The sequence below is a fragment of the Schistocerca gregaria genome, chromosome 2, assembly GCF_023897955.1.
Source record: "Schistocerca gregaria isolate iqSchGreg1 chromosome 2, iqSchGreg1.2, whole genome shotgun sequence".
Classification (NCBI taxonomy): domain Eukaryota; kingdom Metazoa; phylum Arthropoda; class Insecta; order Orthoptera; family Acrididae; genus Schistocerca; species Schistocerca gregaria.
This window is the reverse complement of record NC_064921.1, coordinates 607,189,772-607,209,604: the sequence shown is the minus strand read 5'-3', so window position 1 is coordinate 607,209,604 and position 19,833 is coordinate 607,189,772. Positions and strand designations below refer to the sequence as shown.

At 43.1% G+C, this 19,833-nt stretch overlaps 2 protein-coding genes across 6 annotated transcripts in view; both read left to right on the top strand.

The window, feature by feature from the left end:
* LOC126334563 (extracellular sulfatase SULF-1 homolog) overlaps nucleotides 1-19,833 on the top strand; it is a 1,305,433-nt gene that overhangs the window by 317,673 nt on the left and 967,927 nt on the right. The gene's annotated exons all lie outside the window — the stretch shown is intronic.
* The window catches only part of LOC126335893 (uncharacterized), a 137,516-nt gene that overhangs the window by 63,417 nt on the left and 54,266 nt on the right, over nucleotides 1-19,833 (top strand). The window contains exon 4 of the mRNA XM_049999364.1: nucleotides 17,642-17,795. Coding sequence (XP_049855321.1) covers nucleotides 17,642-17,795 — 154 coding nt within the window. The remainder of the gene's footprint in view (nucleotides 1-17,641; nucleotides 17,796-19,833) is intronic.

Below are 19,833 nucleotides of genomic sequence, written 5' to 3'. Positions count from 1 at the left end.
CTCTAATTTCCATTAGTTTATCATGATGATAGTTTCTCCCTATCTGGGTCGGTATCAACAAAATATTTTCTCATTTAGAGGTGAAAGTTGGTGATAGAAATTTCGTGAAAGGATCCCGCTTTTGTTTCAATGATTTCCACGCCAAATCCTGTATCATGTCCATGACGCTCACTCCCCTGTTTCGCGATAATACAAAGCGTGCTGCCATTATTTGAACTTTGTCTATGCATTTCGTTAACCTTATCTGGTGAGGATCCCACACAGCATAGCAACACTCCAAAAGAGGACGGATAAGCGTAATGTAGGCAGTCTCTTTAGTAGATATGTTGCATCTTCTAAGTGTACTACCAATAAAAAGCAATTTTTGGTTCACCTTCCCGAAAACATTTCCTACGTGTTCTTTCCAATTTAAGTTGTTCGTAATAGTAATTCCTAGATATTTAGTTGAATTTACGGCCTTTAGATTTGACTGATTTATGGTGTGGTGGTGGTGGTGACTTCCTATAGGACCAAACTGCTGAAATCATTAGTTCCTAGACTTACACACTACTTAATGGAACTTAAACGAACTTACGCTAAGGACAACACACACACACACACACACACACACACACACACACACACGCCCGAGGGAGGACTTGAACCTACGACGAGGGCAGCCGCGCGAACCGTGGCAAGGCGCCCTGGACCACACGCCTACCTCGCGCGGCCTGATTTATGGTGTAACCGAAGTTTGACGGATTTCTTTTAGCTCTGATGTTGAGATGTCGCACTTTTCGATATTTATGGTCAATTGCCAATTTTTGCACCATGTACAAATCTTACCTAAATTGTTCTGAAATTGATTTTCATCATCTGATGACTTTAGTAGACGATAAACGACGGCTGCTCAGATTGCCTCCTAAATGTTTTGTAGAAACACAGCAGCAGAGGGCCTGTAACACAATATTGGGAGGATTTAATCGAACAGCTGGAAATTACTGTACATCGCCAAAAGCAGGGGGAAAAATCCTCAGTAACAAAGTAGACAATGTATGAGATAATGTTTTAAATGTTTGTTCTGTATGTAACAACAATGGAAAATTCCATAAATAATCTTATGTTAATTTCTTCAGAGATGATTCTCAACATTTACAACAAAATGGAGTGTAAAGCATAATTGTTAATTGTAAAAAAAAAATGGTTCAAATGGCCGTGGGCACTATGGGACTTAACTTCTGAGGTCATCAGTCCCCGAGATCCTACAACTACATAAATCTAACTAACCTAAAGACATAACGCACATCCATGCCCGAGGCAGGAATCGAACCTGCGACTGTTGCGGTCGCGCGGTTTCAGAATGTAGCGCCTAGAACCGCTCGGCCTCCCCGGCTGGTTGTTAATTTAAAAGTACAGGCCGTTGAGGCCGAACGGTTCTAGGCGCTTCAGTCCGGAACCGCGCGACCGCTACGGTCGCAGGTTCGAATCCTACCTCGGGCATGGATGTGTGTGATGTCCTTAGGTTAGTTAGGTTTAAGTAGTTCTATGTTCTGGGAGACTGATGACCTCAGATGTTAAGTGCAATAGTGCTCAGAGCCATTTGAACCATTTAATTTAAAAGTTAGTAGTAGTCAGTATAGGTAAAATAAATTTGTAAGTGACAGCTTTATGTACCCCAACTAATCAACAGAAAATGCAGCAGCTCTGACTGTATCTAAACTCTTGGTAAAACCACACGGTTACACTATGCTTGTAACATATTTTTATGGAAGAAACGAACTATGTGGGCAATGAGTTGCATGTGTGTGGGATTCTGCGTAATGGAAGAGGCACGGTACCAGTAAGTAGACAGACAAAAATACGTTTTCTAGCGTTAGCAAGGGAAAAAAGTTATGAAATTCATTTTTTCCATTGATTCTTTTTTTTCTCCCGGCGTATTTGATAACAAAAATATCCACGGGTGTACTGCCGGTCTACAGTGTCCCACTGGCACAATATTCGGCGATCATACATGTCGCCATCATCAGGTGAACTGACGGACTGTGCTCCTGTGAAAGTGCCGGCACGGAGATCCGTACGCTATGGCTGCTCAGGGGGAACTGGGTTCGGTCTGCTGTCACTCTAGTATCTTCCTCTGTCCTCAGAGGTTGTTGTTGTGAAGGTTATTGTCTCATTCGGACATTTCCTTCAATTACTGTTTTTCGGGAGGTGATTCGGATGTTCTTTTCTTTTGTATATTCTTTTCTTTAGAGTGTTGCATTTTCTTTTCTGTCACTTAGTAGTAACGATTTCTTGTTTTTGTTTTATTTATATATATATATTTTTATTTTTTTTATTTTTAGGTTTTAATCGAAGAGTATTGCCTTTGGTCTTTTGTACCGGTCCGGCACGTTGTTGTACCGACCCAGTGAGTTTATCAGTTCGTTTTGCGATCTTTCCGCGTTGGCGTAAAACTGCTCCGCCAGGGTACGGAATCGCGTCTTTAATGTGTCGATGTCAGCCGCTATGTGGAGGTCTTCCGTCGGGTACCGCGGCGGTGTGTGTAGAGCTCTTCTGAGCGCTCTGTTCTGAATCTTTTGTAGCCGTTCTACCGTCGATCTGGCTGCGTAACCCCATACGGGGCACGCATACTCTAGTATCGGTCTAATTAGACTTCGATAGACGGCTACTCCTGTGCTCGGGTCAAGGGAACTCGTACTGTTCAATATTGGGTATAGGATCTGCATCCTGCCTAGGGCCTTTTTGCGAACTTCCTCGATGTGGCACTTCCAAGTCAGGCGCTTGTCTAGTGTCACACCGAGGTATCTCACAGTGTTTCTCCAGGGGAGGTTTTGGCCCTGCAGGTGCAGCATTTGGTAGGGTCTTCTGGGGGGGCGGCGTTTACCGAGACGTCTAGTCATCAGCATGGCTTGGGTCTTCTCGGAGTTTAGTGATATTCGCCATTGTTTGGCCCATTCGTCTGTCTTGTTTAGGGCGGTTTGAAGACGTCTCGTGACCAGGTTCCTGTTTGTTGAGCAGGAGAAGAATGCCGTGTCGTCAGCATACTGTGCTGTTTGTACGTGTTGAGGGGTTGGTATGTCTGCGGTGTAGAGACTGTACAGGGTTGGTCCAAGAACCGAACCCTGTGGTACCCCTGCGTGTATTCTTCTCCTGCTTGACAGTGCTGTTTCTACTTTCACGGAGAATGTCCTACCGGAGAGATAGCTTTTCATAAGTTTTACAATCTTTCCGGGGAAGCCCTGGGTGTACATTTTGTGGAGTAGCCCGGTGTGCCAAACCGAATCAAAGGCTTTTGCCACGTCTAGTAAGACGATTCCGCAGTAGCCCTTGCGGTTGAAGCTTTCAGTGGCTGCTTCAACCACCCTCATTATTTGTTGGGGAGCCGAATGTTCGCAGCGGCGGCCTATTTAAATACCCTCCGCCCGCGGCGCGTACGGATCTCCGTACGGGCACGTTCACAGGAGCTCAGTCCGTCAGTTCACCTGATGATGGCGACATGTATGATCGCCGAATATTGTGCCCGTGGAACACTGTAGACCGGCAGTACACCCGTGGATATTTTGATTATCATTTCTTCCAGTTTTCCGATTGCAGCATAATTCGGAAAAGAGGACTTCAGTGGAAGGGAGGCGAAAAAACAAACTTGAAAGCATCACACTTTATACTCATGTAAGTGTTTGAACTTGGCAATGAGAACAAATTCTAAGTGTAAATAAAATACGTAACTGGTGAAGTGTTTCATAATTTAAATCGCACGGTAGGATGAGACAAATGAGTGTGAACTGTGAAGGCGTAGGCTGCTTTTGTATGAGAGGGCACACCCTCCCTCCACCTCCCCTACGCCCCCCTCCCCTCCCCTCCCTGGAACACACACACACACACACACACACACACACACACACACACACACAGGGTCGGGGGAGAACGATAGCGAGAGAGGGAGAGAGAGAGGACGAATGTTAAATGGGAGAGCGGCCAGCAGGTATTGCCAGCCATTCAGAGTGCGGCTGCCGCCGTTGCCACCCAATTTGCGGCGTAACGACCCGGCAAGAGGGGCACTGGCGGGCAGCCCGCGGGTTTTGTGGCGCGTTCCGGGAAACGCGGGTCTCCTGCCTGCCGCGGACACGTGGCAGATAAAGATGTCAGCCGGCGCTCCCGCATTCCTGCCCGCCTCCCGTCATTCCCATTCCCAGGCCGCGCCCGAGGACTCGTCCTAATTAATGTTCGAAACGTTCGACGACTGCCCGCGCGCATTATGTCCGCTCCTGCTTCCCGGGCCCTCAGAGACGATTTAATTTAAATTCGACGCACGCGGTGAATAAGGCAGGAACGCTGAGCTACATACCAATTACATGGTGTACAGAGGGAGACAGAGAGAGAGAGAGAGAGAGAGAGAGAGAGAGATAGATATGCACTGCGCTTACAAGAAGCTGTCCAATACCTACATGACGCGAATTCGTTTGCCACTGCTGTGGTCATCGTACTGTAGCAGCCTCCTACGCGATAGCCCGAAGACGTTGCCAATCGGCGCCGTGCAAGGCATTTGTAGAAACACTAAACTCTAACTAATCCGGGCATCAGTTGCACGGCTTCGCAGTAATGCGGCCCACACTCAGCCTCTTGGTTCAAGCAGAAATGACGGATACATTAATGAATTCTCGTGTACAACAATGTTGTTTGTTAATTACAGTGCTATACATGTCTGAAATTGTGACTTTGTTTACGGTTCAGTGTGTGTGTGTGTGTGTGTGTGTGTGTGTGTGTGTGTAGTCTTCAGTCCTGAGACTAGTTTGATGCAGCTCTCCATGCTACTCTATCCTGTGCAAGCTTCTTCATCTCCCAGTACTTACTGCAACCTACGTCCTTCTGAATCTGCTTAGTGTATTCATCTCTCCCTCTATGATTTTTACCCTCCGCACTGCCCTCAATTGCTAAATTTGTGATCCCTTGATGCCTCAGAAAATGTCCTACCAACCGGTCCCTTCTACTTGTCAAGTTGTGCCACAAACTCCTCTTCTCCCCAATTCTATTCAATACCTCCTCATTAGTTACGTGATCTAATCTTCAGCATTCTTCTGTAGCACTACATTTCGAAAGCTTATATTCTCTTCCTGTCCAAACTATTTATCGTCCATGATTCACTTCCATACATGGCTACACTCCATGCAAACACTTTCAGTATATTTGCTTCTAAAAGGAAACACGTTATGTTAGACCTCAAGCAATAATGGGAATTATAGACAAGTTGAATTGAGATTCTTGCCGAATACAATGTTGGAAGAGCAACTATTTACGTCAAAACTTTAACAGACTAAGAGATAATCGAAAGCGTGCAGGAGATATTTGATGGAAGTGATGAAAAAGTGGAAACAAGAAAAGAGAACATGAAGTGGAAACAAGAAAAGAGAACATGAAGATATCTTACACTGTTTGTGCTGAAGCTGCAGACATTATACAACATTCAGGAACATGAATTGCCGATGTGATGCTTGTAAAGCCGTTGCTTGATGAAACACATTGCTGTCGCCTGTCATCATTCCGACAGCTAAAGATCTGGGACACGTTTTATAGTGAGTGACACTACCGTAAATGTACACACTCTAGGACTAAGTTTCCTATGAAAATGAAAGTAATTTTGGATGTAATAAAATATAATCCCTATGTGTTTACAATAAATTTAAGACAGTCTGAATAAGCTGCTCTTCCGCTTTTCTGACATCCTTATCTCCAAGTAATGATCGGATTAGCAAGAGCCTCATGTACCAACAAGCATTCCGCGGTCGCCCATCATGTGAATCCCAACGTGTTCTGTTCGCTCACATTAACTAGTTAAGAAGCTGGCTGTGTGATTGAACGGAGCTTCCCGAAAGCGTCAGCTAATTGTCGATCCATTGTTAGTAGAAAAACTATGTACTTTCGAAATATTAGAACAGGTATGCGTTTGACTGAAAGACTAACCAACTGCAAAATCCAGATAATTTGTTCTCAAAGGAAGACAATGGAATCTAAATTTGCATTTTGTGTACTCCGAAGAAAGTCTGATATAACCGTTACTGTTACGTATGCGTACGTCAGTGATATAACTTCCATTAGATGTCGCCTGGATTGTGAAAAATTTCGACTTGAAAGAGGAATCAGGGAAGGAGTTTAGATATCAACACAACCACTTTCAGCAGCCTAAAGAAAGTCTTTAGATCCTTGCATCGATTAAAGAGGGAATGTGTAAACTGATCATACCTGTACCACTTTCATCTCAAGACTGACTTTGTTGTCTGTCTCTGGTGCAGGTAAACTTAATCAACTTGTGGAACTACTTGATAGAACAAATTGTAATGTAGGTTTTCAGTAAGTAGTGCAAATGATGTTAAATCAACGTCCCGAAAGGGAAAGGGTACAAATCAATTATGAAGTCATATAATCATGTAAAGAATTTTTCTATTTAGGGTACACGAAATATCGACTGAGCAGGCAGCAAAAGACTGAAGACTAGATATTGCCTGGAGTACATTCAGTAAGCATCCTGTTTGTCTTAAGAGAAAAGAAGCTTAAATCAATGTATAAAAGCTTGCAAGCCTACCAAAGCATAAAAAACTTAATGAAATAAATGTACATAGACGGAGAATCGTTTGGCAGCACAGCTGTTGATCAATCAGTGGAATCGGTCGTAGCTTTGACGTGTTTAAGAGTGTTTATCCGGTTCGATTTCAGTCGGGACTACCACTACTGGAAAACCCTAAGAAAATACATGCAACAGTAAATAATATACATTGCCAAACATTCACACGATAAATCACTTGGTATTTCTCGTTGTTGTGAAACCCACATCAGCCTAGATTACTAAGAGAGAGAGAGAGAGAGAGAGAGAGAGAGAGAGAGAGAGAGAGAGAGAGAGAGAGAGAGAGAGAGGGGGGGGGGGGGGTTTCTATACAGAGAGAGGTTGAATAATGTTTCGCAGGTGTGTTCGTTTTGTGTGAGGGCGTCAGACAGAAATTCTCAATAAACTTCTGGTCGAAATGCAAAAATAAAGTGACCATCACATGGAACATACCCAAAATAACGAAAACCCATGTTACAAGATAATTCTAGAAACGAGTTCCTTCCTAAAGAACCGCGTGCTTATAATTATAAAGTGTAGCTACTGACAGAGGTAAAGACTACGTTTTCATTATCGTATGGCAGCTAAACTTCATAGCTATTCTACTATACGCTGGAAAAAATTAGTTCCAATTTTAGCCTCCAGATGCAAATCTGGCGAATGCAACAAAAGGTATAAAATTTTTTCATATGTAGTTGACTAGGAATGGGACGTGGGCAGAAAACGTGGAAGAAGTGAGGAAGGCATAATGTTGATTTTATTACTAACAGCGGCTTACACAGTTTGTCCGATATGAGCACCGGTGACGTCGACGAGATGACGCAGTTCTGTATATTCTCTGCACCCTGTAGAGTAAAATGTGCCTCGTCACTCCACAGAATATTGCCCGACCGCACGTCATCAAGTTCTATCCGTGCCAGAAACGGAGGAGCAAATTCAGAGAACGTTGCTGCGGATCATGGGGTTTCATCGGCCACTCCTCAGATTTTTCAGTCAGCAATACTGTCTCAGTGCAACACTGTAATCGGCACAGTTCACATAAAACAGTTTGACTGACAGCGCACAGTCTCTCTTCCCGACTACCATATTGATCTCTCACGTCATGGCTTATCAAATGACAGCGTGGATATCATACGGTCATACAGCGTGCAGCGCCATATTTGCACCTCGTGGGCACAGTTGGCACTAATTTGTTTTCCAGCCTAAATCGGATCTGCATTAACAGATTAGCATGTCTACCAAGTTTCGCTGCCATACCATAATTACAGTCTACATTGAACCTCTGTGAATTGCTGCACTTCAATTATAACCACCTGGTATTACATCTAGAATTATGTATGCGACCGTAAAATTACAAAAAAGTCGGGCTTACATAGTAGGATGCCATCTTTCTACTCGCCCGCCATTCTTGAAGAGAACAGGAAAGAGAGAAAGTGATTTTAGTTCACTACTTTCCATAACCGCACTGTAGCTTCAGACGTACGAGTGTAGAACTAGGAGATAGGGCTTACAGCGCTTGCAGCGACGACGTCTGCTTCGAGGTAATAGAGCAGCAGGCCGTCTCCACTCTTATTCATTACTGAGCAGAAGTACGGCACAGTTCGAAATGAGATTCTTCCGTGCGGAAGCAGACTTAAACTCGGACACGAAGTTGAGATCACTGAAATTAACGCTTATATCTTCATTATACGTGTCAATTGCAAACAGCTGTTCTCTGGTATAAAATGGCAGATTTCTGTATTCTAATTACACTTCTGCAGCGAAGTATAGCGGGAACACTAACACTATTCGATAGCTATATACAGCTGCGTTGTATTAGTGGCTGAAAGACATTGAGAACCATTGCTTGACATATGCATGTCCGAAGCAGATGTCGACATCGACCGACAGAAAGAGAGGGGCTATATATATATTGCGACACACATGCAACACTTTCATGTTTCAGTCTGACCGTCGTCGGAACTGAGCCATTTGTCAAAGCACGAGACTGTTTTCTCTTAAAATATGGCGTCATTCGACTGGTTATGTGGCCCATTCAGAGATTTATGCACACATATCTGAATGGCCCACATACTGTATGTTGTTGACAGCTTGCTACTGTAACGGGATTATATGAATAAGCTGTATATAAGTGTGGTCTTGTAAGGAGAGTGTTGCACGCTTTGTTTAACCTACATTGCGTATGCCATTATTTTGTAGTGTTTTGTCTCTTGTAGGAGATTTTACTGTGATGCAGACGTTGTGGCTTTTTCTTAGGTTACGAACAGACAATGCAGATGCTCGAGCTGAAGATCGCTGGATGATAATCAGCAGAAATTAATAATCACTTAAACTTGTACTATTATGTAAAAGCTTTTTAGATTGCTTGTCTCCTCCTTGGTTATATCAGAAACTAACGATTTTATAAAATTTGGAAGAAAAATTGGGATCTAATAATATTACTACAAATGATATTTTCCAGCAAGGCTTTGGAGCAGCTTGTGAATTACGAATACTAATCAAAGCGCTTATTATTGTCGTCAGTCTGGAACCCTTACCAAGTTGGATTGTAGGATTAATAGTAGAGAGGGGGAGAGGACAAAACGGAGAGCGGCGGATTTCGTTTCGGGGGCGTTTAATTAGCCCGAGAGCGTTACAGAGATGCTAAGGAACTCTAGTGGCTGACGCTGTTGGAGAGACCTCGTGTATCACGAATAGGCTTATTATTAAAATTTGGAGAATGTACGTTACAAGAAGAATCCGAGGACGTATTACTTCCTTCCACGTATGTGCTCGAGATGGACTGTGGACAACGAGACTGTCTGTATGCCTCCTTACGAACCCTGATTTCTCTTCTCTTCTCTTCTCTTGTCTTGTCTTCGCGATACTCACCCGGCGGCTGTAGGATTGTTCAGCAGTCAGCCGAAGTGCCTTTCTCTGAATTTTATCAATAGTGTTCATCGAAGAGATCGTCGTCTTCCCTGCAGGAATTCCCGTTTGAGTTCAGGAAGCTTCTGCGTGATATTCGAACCTGCCGGTAACAAATCTAGCAGCCCGCCTGCGAATTGTTTCAACGTCTTCCTTTAATGCTACCAAAACACTCGAGAAGTACTAAAAATGGGTCACTCTAGTGTTCTATGCACGACCTCCTTTGTAGATGAACTAGATTTACCGAAAATTCTCCCAATAAACCGATGTGTATCATATGCCTTCCCTGCTATGGACATCACATACTCGTTCCATTTCATATCGCTTTGCAACGTTAAGTGTAAATATTTAATCGTTGTAGTTGTGACGAGGAACACTCGACCAATACTGCATTAGAAGACTGGGGGTTCTTCTTCCTGCTCATTTGCATCAACTTACATTTTGTACATTTAGAAGAAACCGCCGTTAATTACACAGATACTTGCTCTGGCTAAGTAATCTGTATCCTGCCCGCCTGTATTCTTTCTTACTTTGACAACACTTCCACATATGCTACAGAGTTATCAGTAAACAGTCGCAGATTGCTGCCCACTCTATCCGTCAGATCGTCTGTATACAAAGAGAACAAGAGCAGTCGCACCAAGCTTCCCTGGGGCTCCCGTCTATTCTACTGTACTACGAAAACAGCTCCCAACCACTCACGTAACTCAGAAGTTAGTCTGTATGCTCGTAGGGATAGTCTAACACAGTCTAAAGAAGCTTACTTCATCAAATAAAATTGTATCAATTCGAATAGACGCGGCATGAAAATTGAGAAGATTTTATACAAGCTGCTTTTATTATTTAGTCAAATTTTGTTACAATGCTTTTATTTGATAATGTTTCAACGTGGTGAAGGCAATATTCGCCTCTGTGGAAGATGAAATAAAATTAGTAAGCAGTCTAGCATCCACCTGCTACACATAATTAAACTGCAATGGTCTGAAGTTCATTTCGAGATTAGATGAAACGCTGGTACAAACGATATCAACAATAGGAGACTCAAATGTTTGCTGATTGTCTGAAATGAGGGCGCTCCTCCAAAAAAATCTTCTCTTCACTGTTGTGAACACCTCCATCCCAGCATACGAACTGCCCGCTATCACTGGAACATCCTGCGCTGACATTACTGCTTTAAATTCCTGTATCACGCGAATATTGTTACGTAAAATCCTTTCTATAGAACGAAATTTGTAGCGGAAAACTGTGCAATAGTAATGTCTGGCCGTTTTCATATGCATGAACATTTCTAGAACTTTTCTACACACAAATTTTATGCAGTTAAATATGTTTTGATAAATTTTCAGTACAATTTGTTTTGAAAATTTTATGCAGTTAAAAATGTTCTGGAACAGGAGTCTGCCTTAAGCAAACACATTTCTAGTACTGCTATACATGTTTCGGTGAAGTTTAGGTTACTGTAATTGTTCCTGAAAACGTTTGTGCTTGTTGATAGTGAGGACATGTTACTTCCAGAGTAGATATGTGCATATGTGTGGACTAGGGGAGGGAAGTGGGGGGGGGGGGGGGGGGGGGGGGGAGAGCAGGCATCGCTCCCCCATACACATTTATCTTAGTAGCCTATCCTTCATCCTTAGAAAACAATCACGACAACCCACCACACAAACGTTAAAACATACTCGTGACAATAGACAATATAATAGTAACAAAGAGCAAAATAACTTAAACTCTGACAGTTTCCTTTTAAACTTAATATTTACTTTTAATACAAGTAATGTAATATGGAGAACAGTTGCCGACGACAAGGTGTACTGTACTGCAGCCGGCAGACAGCTACATGAAAGTCGATAAGCCAAAATGTTACTAACATGATGACCTCAACACAAAAGTGAATATATTATGATACATATTTTTTACCTAGCATTCGTCATAAAATAAAATGGACCCATTGAAAATGGTAAAACTTCACCTCAACGTTTATAGGTAAAAAGAAAGGAAATTGTGTTTTCTCCAGGCGCAAGTCTTTTGCAGGACATATTTGTTAGAAAGAAAACAGAAAAGAATGTGAGCTTTAACCTCTGGATGAATTATACAGTATCCTGTTCCTTTACCCTCTAGTACTTGCAACGCTCTACCGAGTTTTGTTATCGATGTAATTTATTCGTCAAGCATTTCACAGTGATTTGCAGGTTGTAACAGTACTTTCTGTCCATGATTCTGAAGGCGGCTCAGATGAGGCAAGCAAAATGATATATGTCTTCTTTCGAGTAAAGGTGTCTTTCGACGACTAGTAAATGCTGTTCCACTGTGTTTAGCTGAAGAGTATCTAGCGAATAGAGGACAGCACGTCATTCTTAACGGAGAGGGATTTTGAGTAATTTGGTGGTAATCTTGAGGGAATGTTACAGAACAGTTATTTTTCACAATAAATGAAAATCACTCATTGAATAACTAGGGAGATCCACGAGTTGTTCATGGAGGACACTTTCCTACGAAGAAATTGCAATGATAGAACGTGTTATAGAAATATAGGAAGGCCTGCGGATGATTCACGCTGGGTGCTGGGAATGGTAGCTGCCCATCAGCATAAACCAATGTAACCTAACGCACATAAAAAGTGGAAAAAGGCTATTATTGTATCTTTATACGATTATCGAACAAGTTCCGTAAGCAGTGATTTGGATTAAATATCTGGGGGTATGCGTACGTAACGATTTAAAGTGGAACGATCACGTAACACAAACCGCAGGGAAAGCAGGTGCCCGACAGATGTATTGGAAGAACGCTCAGGAAGTGCAATCCACACGCGAAGGAAATAGCTTATAAAACTGTCGTTTCGCCGATACTTGTAAGAGGGAAGTAAGTAAGAAAGATCAGCGTTTGACGTCCAGCCGACATCATGGCCATTAGAGACGAAGCACATGCTCCGATTGTTTCAAGGACAGGAAAGGAAATTGGTTGCACCGTTTCCAAGGAACCGTCCCGGCATTTGCTTGTAGCGATTTAGGGAACTCGAGGGAAAGCTAAATCCGGATGGTCGGACAGGGAAATACGCCATCGTCAACCTGAGTGCGAGCCCAGTGTCCTCCTAACCGCTTCGCCACCGTGCTCGGTACAGATACCTGAGACCTGCTCGTCAGGCCGGGACCTTCACCAGAACAGGCTGATACAGGGTGTAGTGAAGATACAAAGAAGAACAGCACGTTTCGTCACAAGTTAGTTGAGCAAGCGTGAAGACGTCGCGGAGGCGCTTATCCAACTACTGAGGCAGGCGCTGCAAGCGAGGTGTTATGCTACACCCTGTGGTTTTCTGGTTGTTGTATCTCGGGAAAAGAGCATGACGATAAAATCCGAGAGGCTGGCCGGTTTGGTCGAGCGGTTCTAGGCGCGTCAGTCTGGCACCGCGTGACCGCTACGGTCGCAGGTTCGAATCCTGCCTCGGGCATGGATGTGTGTGATGTCGTTCGGTTAGTTAGGTTTAAGTAGTTCTAAGTTCTAGGAGACTGATGACCTCAGAAGTTAAGTCCCATAGTGCTCAGAGCCTTTTGAACTTTTTTTAACCTGGGAGGTTCAACATTTGAGTAACAAAATTTACTCGCTTTGAATAAAAACACGGGTACTAAGAAGTATACTAGACTTGTGAAGTTTGTGAGAGACTGTACTAGATGATAGTGCTAATCTTCCATTAGTGGTAGCGCTCTAGCAACGTGGTTCTCGAGAAAGTGGCAGGTAGAGTTGCCTGCGCTTAAACGTGCCCCGGTGCTCGGGTGTTCCCGCCCTTACGCCACACGTCGTAAGGTAGTATACAGAGTATAGAGACAGATGTAAATTCAGTGAACAATTTAGGGGATGGGCTTTAGTGAACCCTAAGACGGCAACAGAGCGCGCTGAAGCACGGGCCCGCGGTCCTCGGCGGCCGCCACATGAGATCAGGGCGGACCTTTAGGAAAGCCAGGGGCCGTTGCCGACTACCTCATGAGCGAGCCTCTTGTTAGCCGCCTCATTATACAGGGCATCGGCTGCACCCGAAGACAGCAGGCTAAGGCAAACACTATAAATCATGGTCTCTGCTCGCAGGCGCCTCATTCCCACAAATAACCCCTTTACACGATTACCGTACACAACCGGATGTGATCTGTCAAGCAATTTATGACCCCATCTCCGATCGCCAGGAGAAATCTGTCCGTCTGTCTGTGGCACTCTGACGACGCCTAGGACTATAATGACTCTGAAAATGTCACCCAAAACCCGTAAGCCAACAAGAATAGATCGTGAAACCACTTTAGACATTTTCTGGCCCATTACATCCCGGCCGTTATTGTTTCTGTAAAACGACCACAGGTGAAATATACACCTTCTACAACGTAGGCATACGTGGCAGTGCCGCTGAAATGCTGGGCTGCCATTCGTGTCCACGTCTGCTCGTCATCATTATGTCAGAATCACAAAACTCTTCTGTCTGTCCTACATTACAGTTGCTGAAGCAAATATTTATCACAAATGCGGAAACCTCTGTGTACTAGTTACTGACGGGAGAAGAGATGACGCTAGAGTTTATACTTCTTCTCGACTTCTAGATAATTGTATACAAGTGCAGACGCTTATTGTCTTGGCGACTAGCCAGGCTTTTGCAGTGACTCAAGCAAACAACGAAAAATAGTTGGAAATGCTGAACGGAGTTGCAGCGTAATATAGTGCATTGTCTTGTAATCTCTTATGAAAACATGGCTTTGAAGAAAAAGAGCTCAGATGGTAAACTGGCACTGAGCAAAGGAGGGAAAGCTGAAAGGTGGTGCGACGGCCGGAGTGGCCGTGCGGTTCTAGGCGCTACAGTCTGGAACCGAGCGACCGCTACGGCCGCAGTTTCGAATCCTGCCTCGGGACTGGATGTGTGTGGTGTCCTTAGGTTAGTTAGGTTTAATTAGTGCTACGTTCTAGGCGACTGATGACCTCACAAGTTAAGTCGCATAGTGCTCAGAGCCATTTAAACCATTTGAAAGGTGGTGCAGACAGGCTATAAAAAAAAAAAAAAATGAACTTGGGACAATATCACAGAAATGGAGGAGTAAGGAAATGAAAACGGGAAGTATGATACTGAGAGATTGAACGCAGTCCTAACTGGAAACTAGGCCCCTGAAGTAGGAATCATTCCCTCGGAATTATTCCGCTTCATGTGCAAAATACTCTGAGTCTTCAAGCAGAATGTAATAATTCCAACTATGAAGAAGGCAAGTGTCTGGATACTATGGAACCACCAGATTACGGCTGCAAAATACCGACACCAATTATTCACAGAAGATTGGAAAGACTGCAAGACGCCGACCTCGGGGAAGCTAGGTTTGGAGCCCGGAGAAACGTGGGAAAACAGACATTACTGATCCTACGATTTCTGAAGGATGAAAGGTTAGAGTAGAGGGGTATCTATGTTTTGCAGACACCAAGTCAGCATTTATAAGAGTCGAGGAATATGAAAGAAAGCAGTAGTTGAGAACGGAATGAAACAGGGAAGTAACATACAATCGATGTTATTCAATCTCTACATTGAGCAAGCTTTGTAGCAAACCAAGGAGAAATTTCAAAAGGGAATAAATTTTCGGGGAGAAGACCTTAAAAAAAAAACAGTTGAATAGAATGGATAGTGTCTTCAAAAGAGGTTATAAGATGGATGGTAACAAAAGCAAAACGAGTGTGACGGAAGGTAATCGAATTAAATCGGGCGATGCTGCGGGTTTAAAGTAGGAAATTAGACACTAAAAGTAAGATAAATGGTCCAAATGGCTCTGAGCACTATGAGACTTAACATCTTAGATCATCAGTCCCCTAGAACTTAGAACTACTTAAACCTAACTAACCTAAGGACATCACACACATCCATGCCCGAGGCAGGATTCGAACCTGCGACCGTAGCAGGCGCGCGGTTCCGGACTGCAGCGCCTAGAACCACTCGATCACCTCGGCTGGCAAAGTAAGATAAGAGTTTTGCCGTTTGGGCAGCAAAACAACTGATGATGGTCGAAATACAGAGGATATAAAATGAGTTCCATGAAAAGCATTTCTGAAAAACAGAACTTCAACATCTAATATATAATTAGAGTAGATTGCCTACCCTTTTCAGATGATCCGGCAATTTTAAGTAGGGATATTACCATAGCTCAGAAACAAATTGAAATTCTTAAAGAAGTTGCAGAAAATGTAGGAGTATAAACATCATTCGAAAAACCGGAATAAATGACATGCAACAAACAAGTGCAAAGTTTTTGAACACAAAATATGGAAAAATAAAAAAGGTTTCTCAGTTTAAATACTTGGGGGAAATCATAAAAGAAAACGGTATGGAAAAAACTGAAAACGAAGATCGCTGTCAATAAATGGCAACTGCATTCAGATTAACGCAAAATATTTATAATAAAAGAAGCACTTTTAAAATTCAGTAAAATTAGGCATTACTGTAATCAAACCTCAATGTCTTTATCGAGCAGACACTTCATTCTTAAACAGAAAGAGGGCTATTAAGGAAATTCAAAAGACAGAAAGATTATTAGGAAAATATTAGGCCCCAAAATCACTAATGGGGAACCTTATAGGCTGAGAAGTAGGACGGAAATAGAGGGATGCACAGACATACATGGTGACATGAGAAAACGAAGACTTAAATTTTAGCGGCACATTAAAAGAATGGCACCCACTAGGTTGACAAAACAAATAGTAGAATTCTACGATATCAGAAGTAAGGCCAAACCTGAGCCAATTAAATGGATCTTAAAGTAGCCGGTATAACTCAGGCAGACGTTACAGATAGAGTAACATTCAGGCGAAAGATATTTGCTTGGAAAGTTGGTCAGAGGGAAATTAGAATACGGACTGGAACACCGTGGTCTGGTGAAAGAAATAGACTTCATTCTCAAAGGTTGAAACAAATTTGGACACAAAGGAAGGCCAACCATCAAAAGCGCCATTGATAACTTTTGCCTCGCGGGGTCCTATTGGGCCCATACGTGAATAATAATGATAAGTTTAAGCGTTAGGAATTCTTTTCTGAAAGTATTTGTATGGAGAGTAGCTTTGTACGGGAGTAAAATGTCGATGGTTAGGGTTACAAACTCTGTGAGAACAGAAGACTCTGAAATGTGACGCTTTAGAAGAATGCTGTAGGTTATAAATATTTATATAGTAGCTAATGAGGAGGTACTGAATCGAAATGGGGAATAATGGTTCGTTTATTGGATTCATCCTGCGGCATCAGCGAATCGTCAGTTTGGTAATGGAAGAAAAGTCCTGGGATTAAAAATTGTGGACAGAAGCTAATGCTCGAATAGAGCAAGCAGGTTCAAATGGTTGTAAGTTGCAGTAGTTGTTCAGAAATGAAGGTCTGCACAGCATAGACCAGCACGGAGAGCTGCATCAAAGCATTCTCCGGACTGAAGGCTACACTAACAACATTGAAACATGCTTCACAGTGTGTTTTGAAGATACGTACTACACTCTTACGTACTGCTGGACTAGCTTACCTCACCGAGGCCATCCTACCATTTTCTTCGCAGTGTCTCTCAACAGGATGATATCCTCACCCCCTTCCGCAAGAGAGCTGCTCTCTAGAACCTGTCATTTCGCGGTACCGCACCACCTCGAACAGCTTTTTTTTGCCACGTGCAACGAAATATTGCGTCACATTTTTCTAAACCTTGTGATTAAATGAATAAGGGAACTATAAAATCGGCCGATACGATGCCAATTGTCGCTCTGACATAATAATTGTTTTTGAACATGGACTGTAGATTGATACTTACTAGTTGTCATTAAAGATTGAATTGGAACAAAAGATGCTATATATTACATCGATCATTTGCATAGATAATTTCTTGTAGAGCAGCGCTTTGGACACGACCTGCAACGACCTTTTACAAATTGACAAACTTCGAGACACGTGCGTTCACGCAAATAGTACCGGTTGGAAACTTACGTTATGAAACTGGGGTGGACATGTAAACGACAGCATCTCTGCGGTCTAGGTATAACTGGATAACAACCGACCAGACAAGAAACGTGCGGCAGTGTCCTTTCGATATTAGAGCGTAAGCATTACGTTCGTAGTTGCCTCGTATTCGATGAGACTCTAAGTGTGGAGATCATTACCGAACTGTGTGTGAGGTAACCGTGCAGGGACGGAGCGCACAGACGACCGCAACATTGGCATCGCGTGCCACCACACACTGACGCCGCGCGTGGGCGACGTGAAAAGTGGCTGCGACGCTCTGACTCACAGGAAGCCACAAATGTCGGAACTATCGGGCATCGCCATCAGTGCAAGCCACTCGTGTACTTTTCAGGTTCCGCACTCCCTTTGTTCCTTTGATCTAGATTCTTGAAAATAGTAAGTCAGTGGGTGACAGAACAATCATATTGCTTTGTAAGCGTAGGTGACCTCAGACATTCGCACAGAAGTTGGCGAAGGAAATGTCGCGGATGTCGCCACATGTTAGAGCTGAGCTTTAACGTAATACCCGTAGTCTTTTTTTTTCGTCCAGGCAGTATCACTAATTATTCTTAAAAGTAGCGGTTAAGGCCGTCATTACCCTCGAAAGACATTTGAATACTCGTACAACTTCGGTCGACGGAAATGACTTACTAAATCCAGAGAAGTGAACTTTTTTCGATTAATAGTAATCTTGGATGAAAATTTATTTGAGGTATTGCTAACAACATATTTATTCACAAACTGAGATGCAAATTTCAGTGCACCGTTATTTATAAACACTAGCTGAAACGTAGGGCAAGGAACTGTGCAGGGTGCAACAAAAAGGTATGGCCAGACTTTCAGAAAACATTCCTAACAAGCAGAGGAAAAAATATATTACATTGACATGGGTCCGGAAACGGAACTCCACGTTAGAGCTCAGTTTCCACACCTTTTCAACCCAGTAATCATCTATTTTTAAAGGAAGTCTCGTCTGTGAAGATCATGTTTTCATTAAAGTGAGTATACATTGTTGAATAAACCATTCGCAGAAGTGTATCCGAGCAGGAAAATCAGTTACTCAAAGTGCCTGCAGATACAGCAGGCTCCCATGAAGTACTCTCCAGTCATGTGGTCACATTATTTGTTGCAGCGAATTACCTTACGACACAAGGGTTGCCGTCAACTGCAGGAAGACGTTTCTCCACCAGCTGAGGTGTGCTCGTCCTTCCAGACCTCCCCAAGTCGCGAGTAACGGGCTTAAACGTCCCATATTCTCTAAGACAAACATCAGTTGCTTCAAAAATCATTCTGTCGGGGCACCATCCCCTAGACTTAGAACTACTTAAACCTAACTAACCTAAGGACAACACACGCAGCCATGCCCGAGGCAGGACTCGAACCTGCGACCGTATCAGCAGCGTGGTTCCGGACTGAAGCGCCTAGAACCGCTTGGCCACGGTGGCCGGCCAAACACATCACATTCTCTCCACTTATTACGGTACTCCCTGACAGACACAAAGCATATAAAATCTAATGCTGAAAACTACTTTGTCTCGTGACTGTATTATGAGAAAATATGCACCCGATTTAACTTGCAAAATTCCAGGAGAGCATCTTATTTCTGTGCTGTCAAATATTTCAGTTCGACAGATGCAGAGGTAGTGCGCACCGTAATTTCATCTTAATTACTGCTGTGCGGAAGAACATGAGAAGATGCGTGTGATATGCTGAACCCCTCTACAGATTGAAGTTGATGGATGTGTGTTAACAAGGCAAGAATGCTTTGCTTTTTGAAATTTACGAGTAAATGTGCTTGCTACCTTCTAGTTGGTCTAGACATGTCATGTGTAATAAAACAAGGATCGTTAGCGTCATGGTTTATCTTGAGTATTCCAGTAATTGCGGTAAAGAATTTGGAAGCTAGAAGTGTAATTTGCGGTTCTTCAGAAACCACCTGAATATTACACGCATTATCGGCATAATTTATTCCCAGCCATTAGTGGCGGCACGAACGAAATTACTTTCTTACATTAGTTAAAAGACTCTCTGACGTCTCTCATCCTTGTTGTCCGATTACAAATAATTACAAGCAATATAGCCTCCATTACTGAATCTCTCCAAATTCTATTTTCTTTTTCTAATAATCAGCAATTATAGGTGGCCGTTCAATTAGTAATGCAACACATTTTTTTTCTCCGAAAGCCAAAAGGTTTTACTCACGATTCCAGTACACCATGTTATACCCCACTTCTTTGGCTACAAAAACCTATTTTTCTAGTTAATCTCCATACATTGCGACGGTCTTTTCCCATCTTACAGAGAGGACCTGTATGTCCGCATGCTACCTCTCTATTGGTCAACGTCGGAGCCAACATGTTCCTGCATCAATCACCTC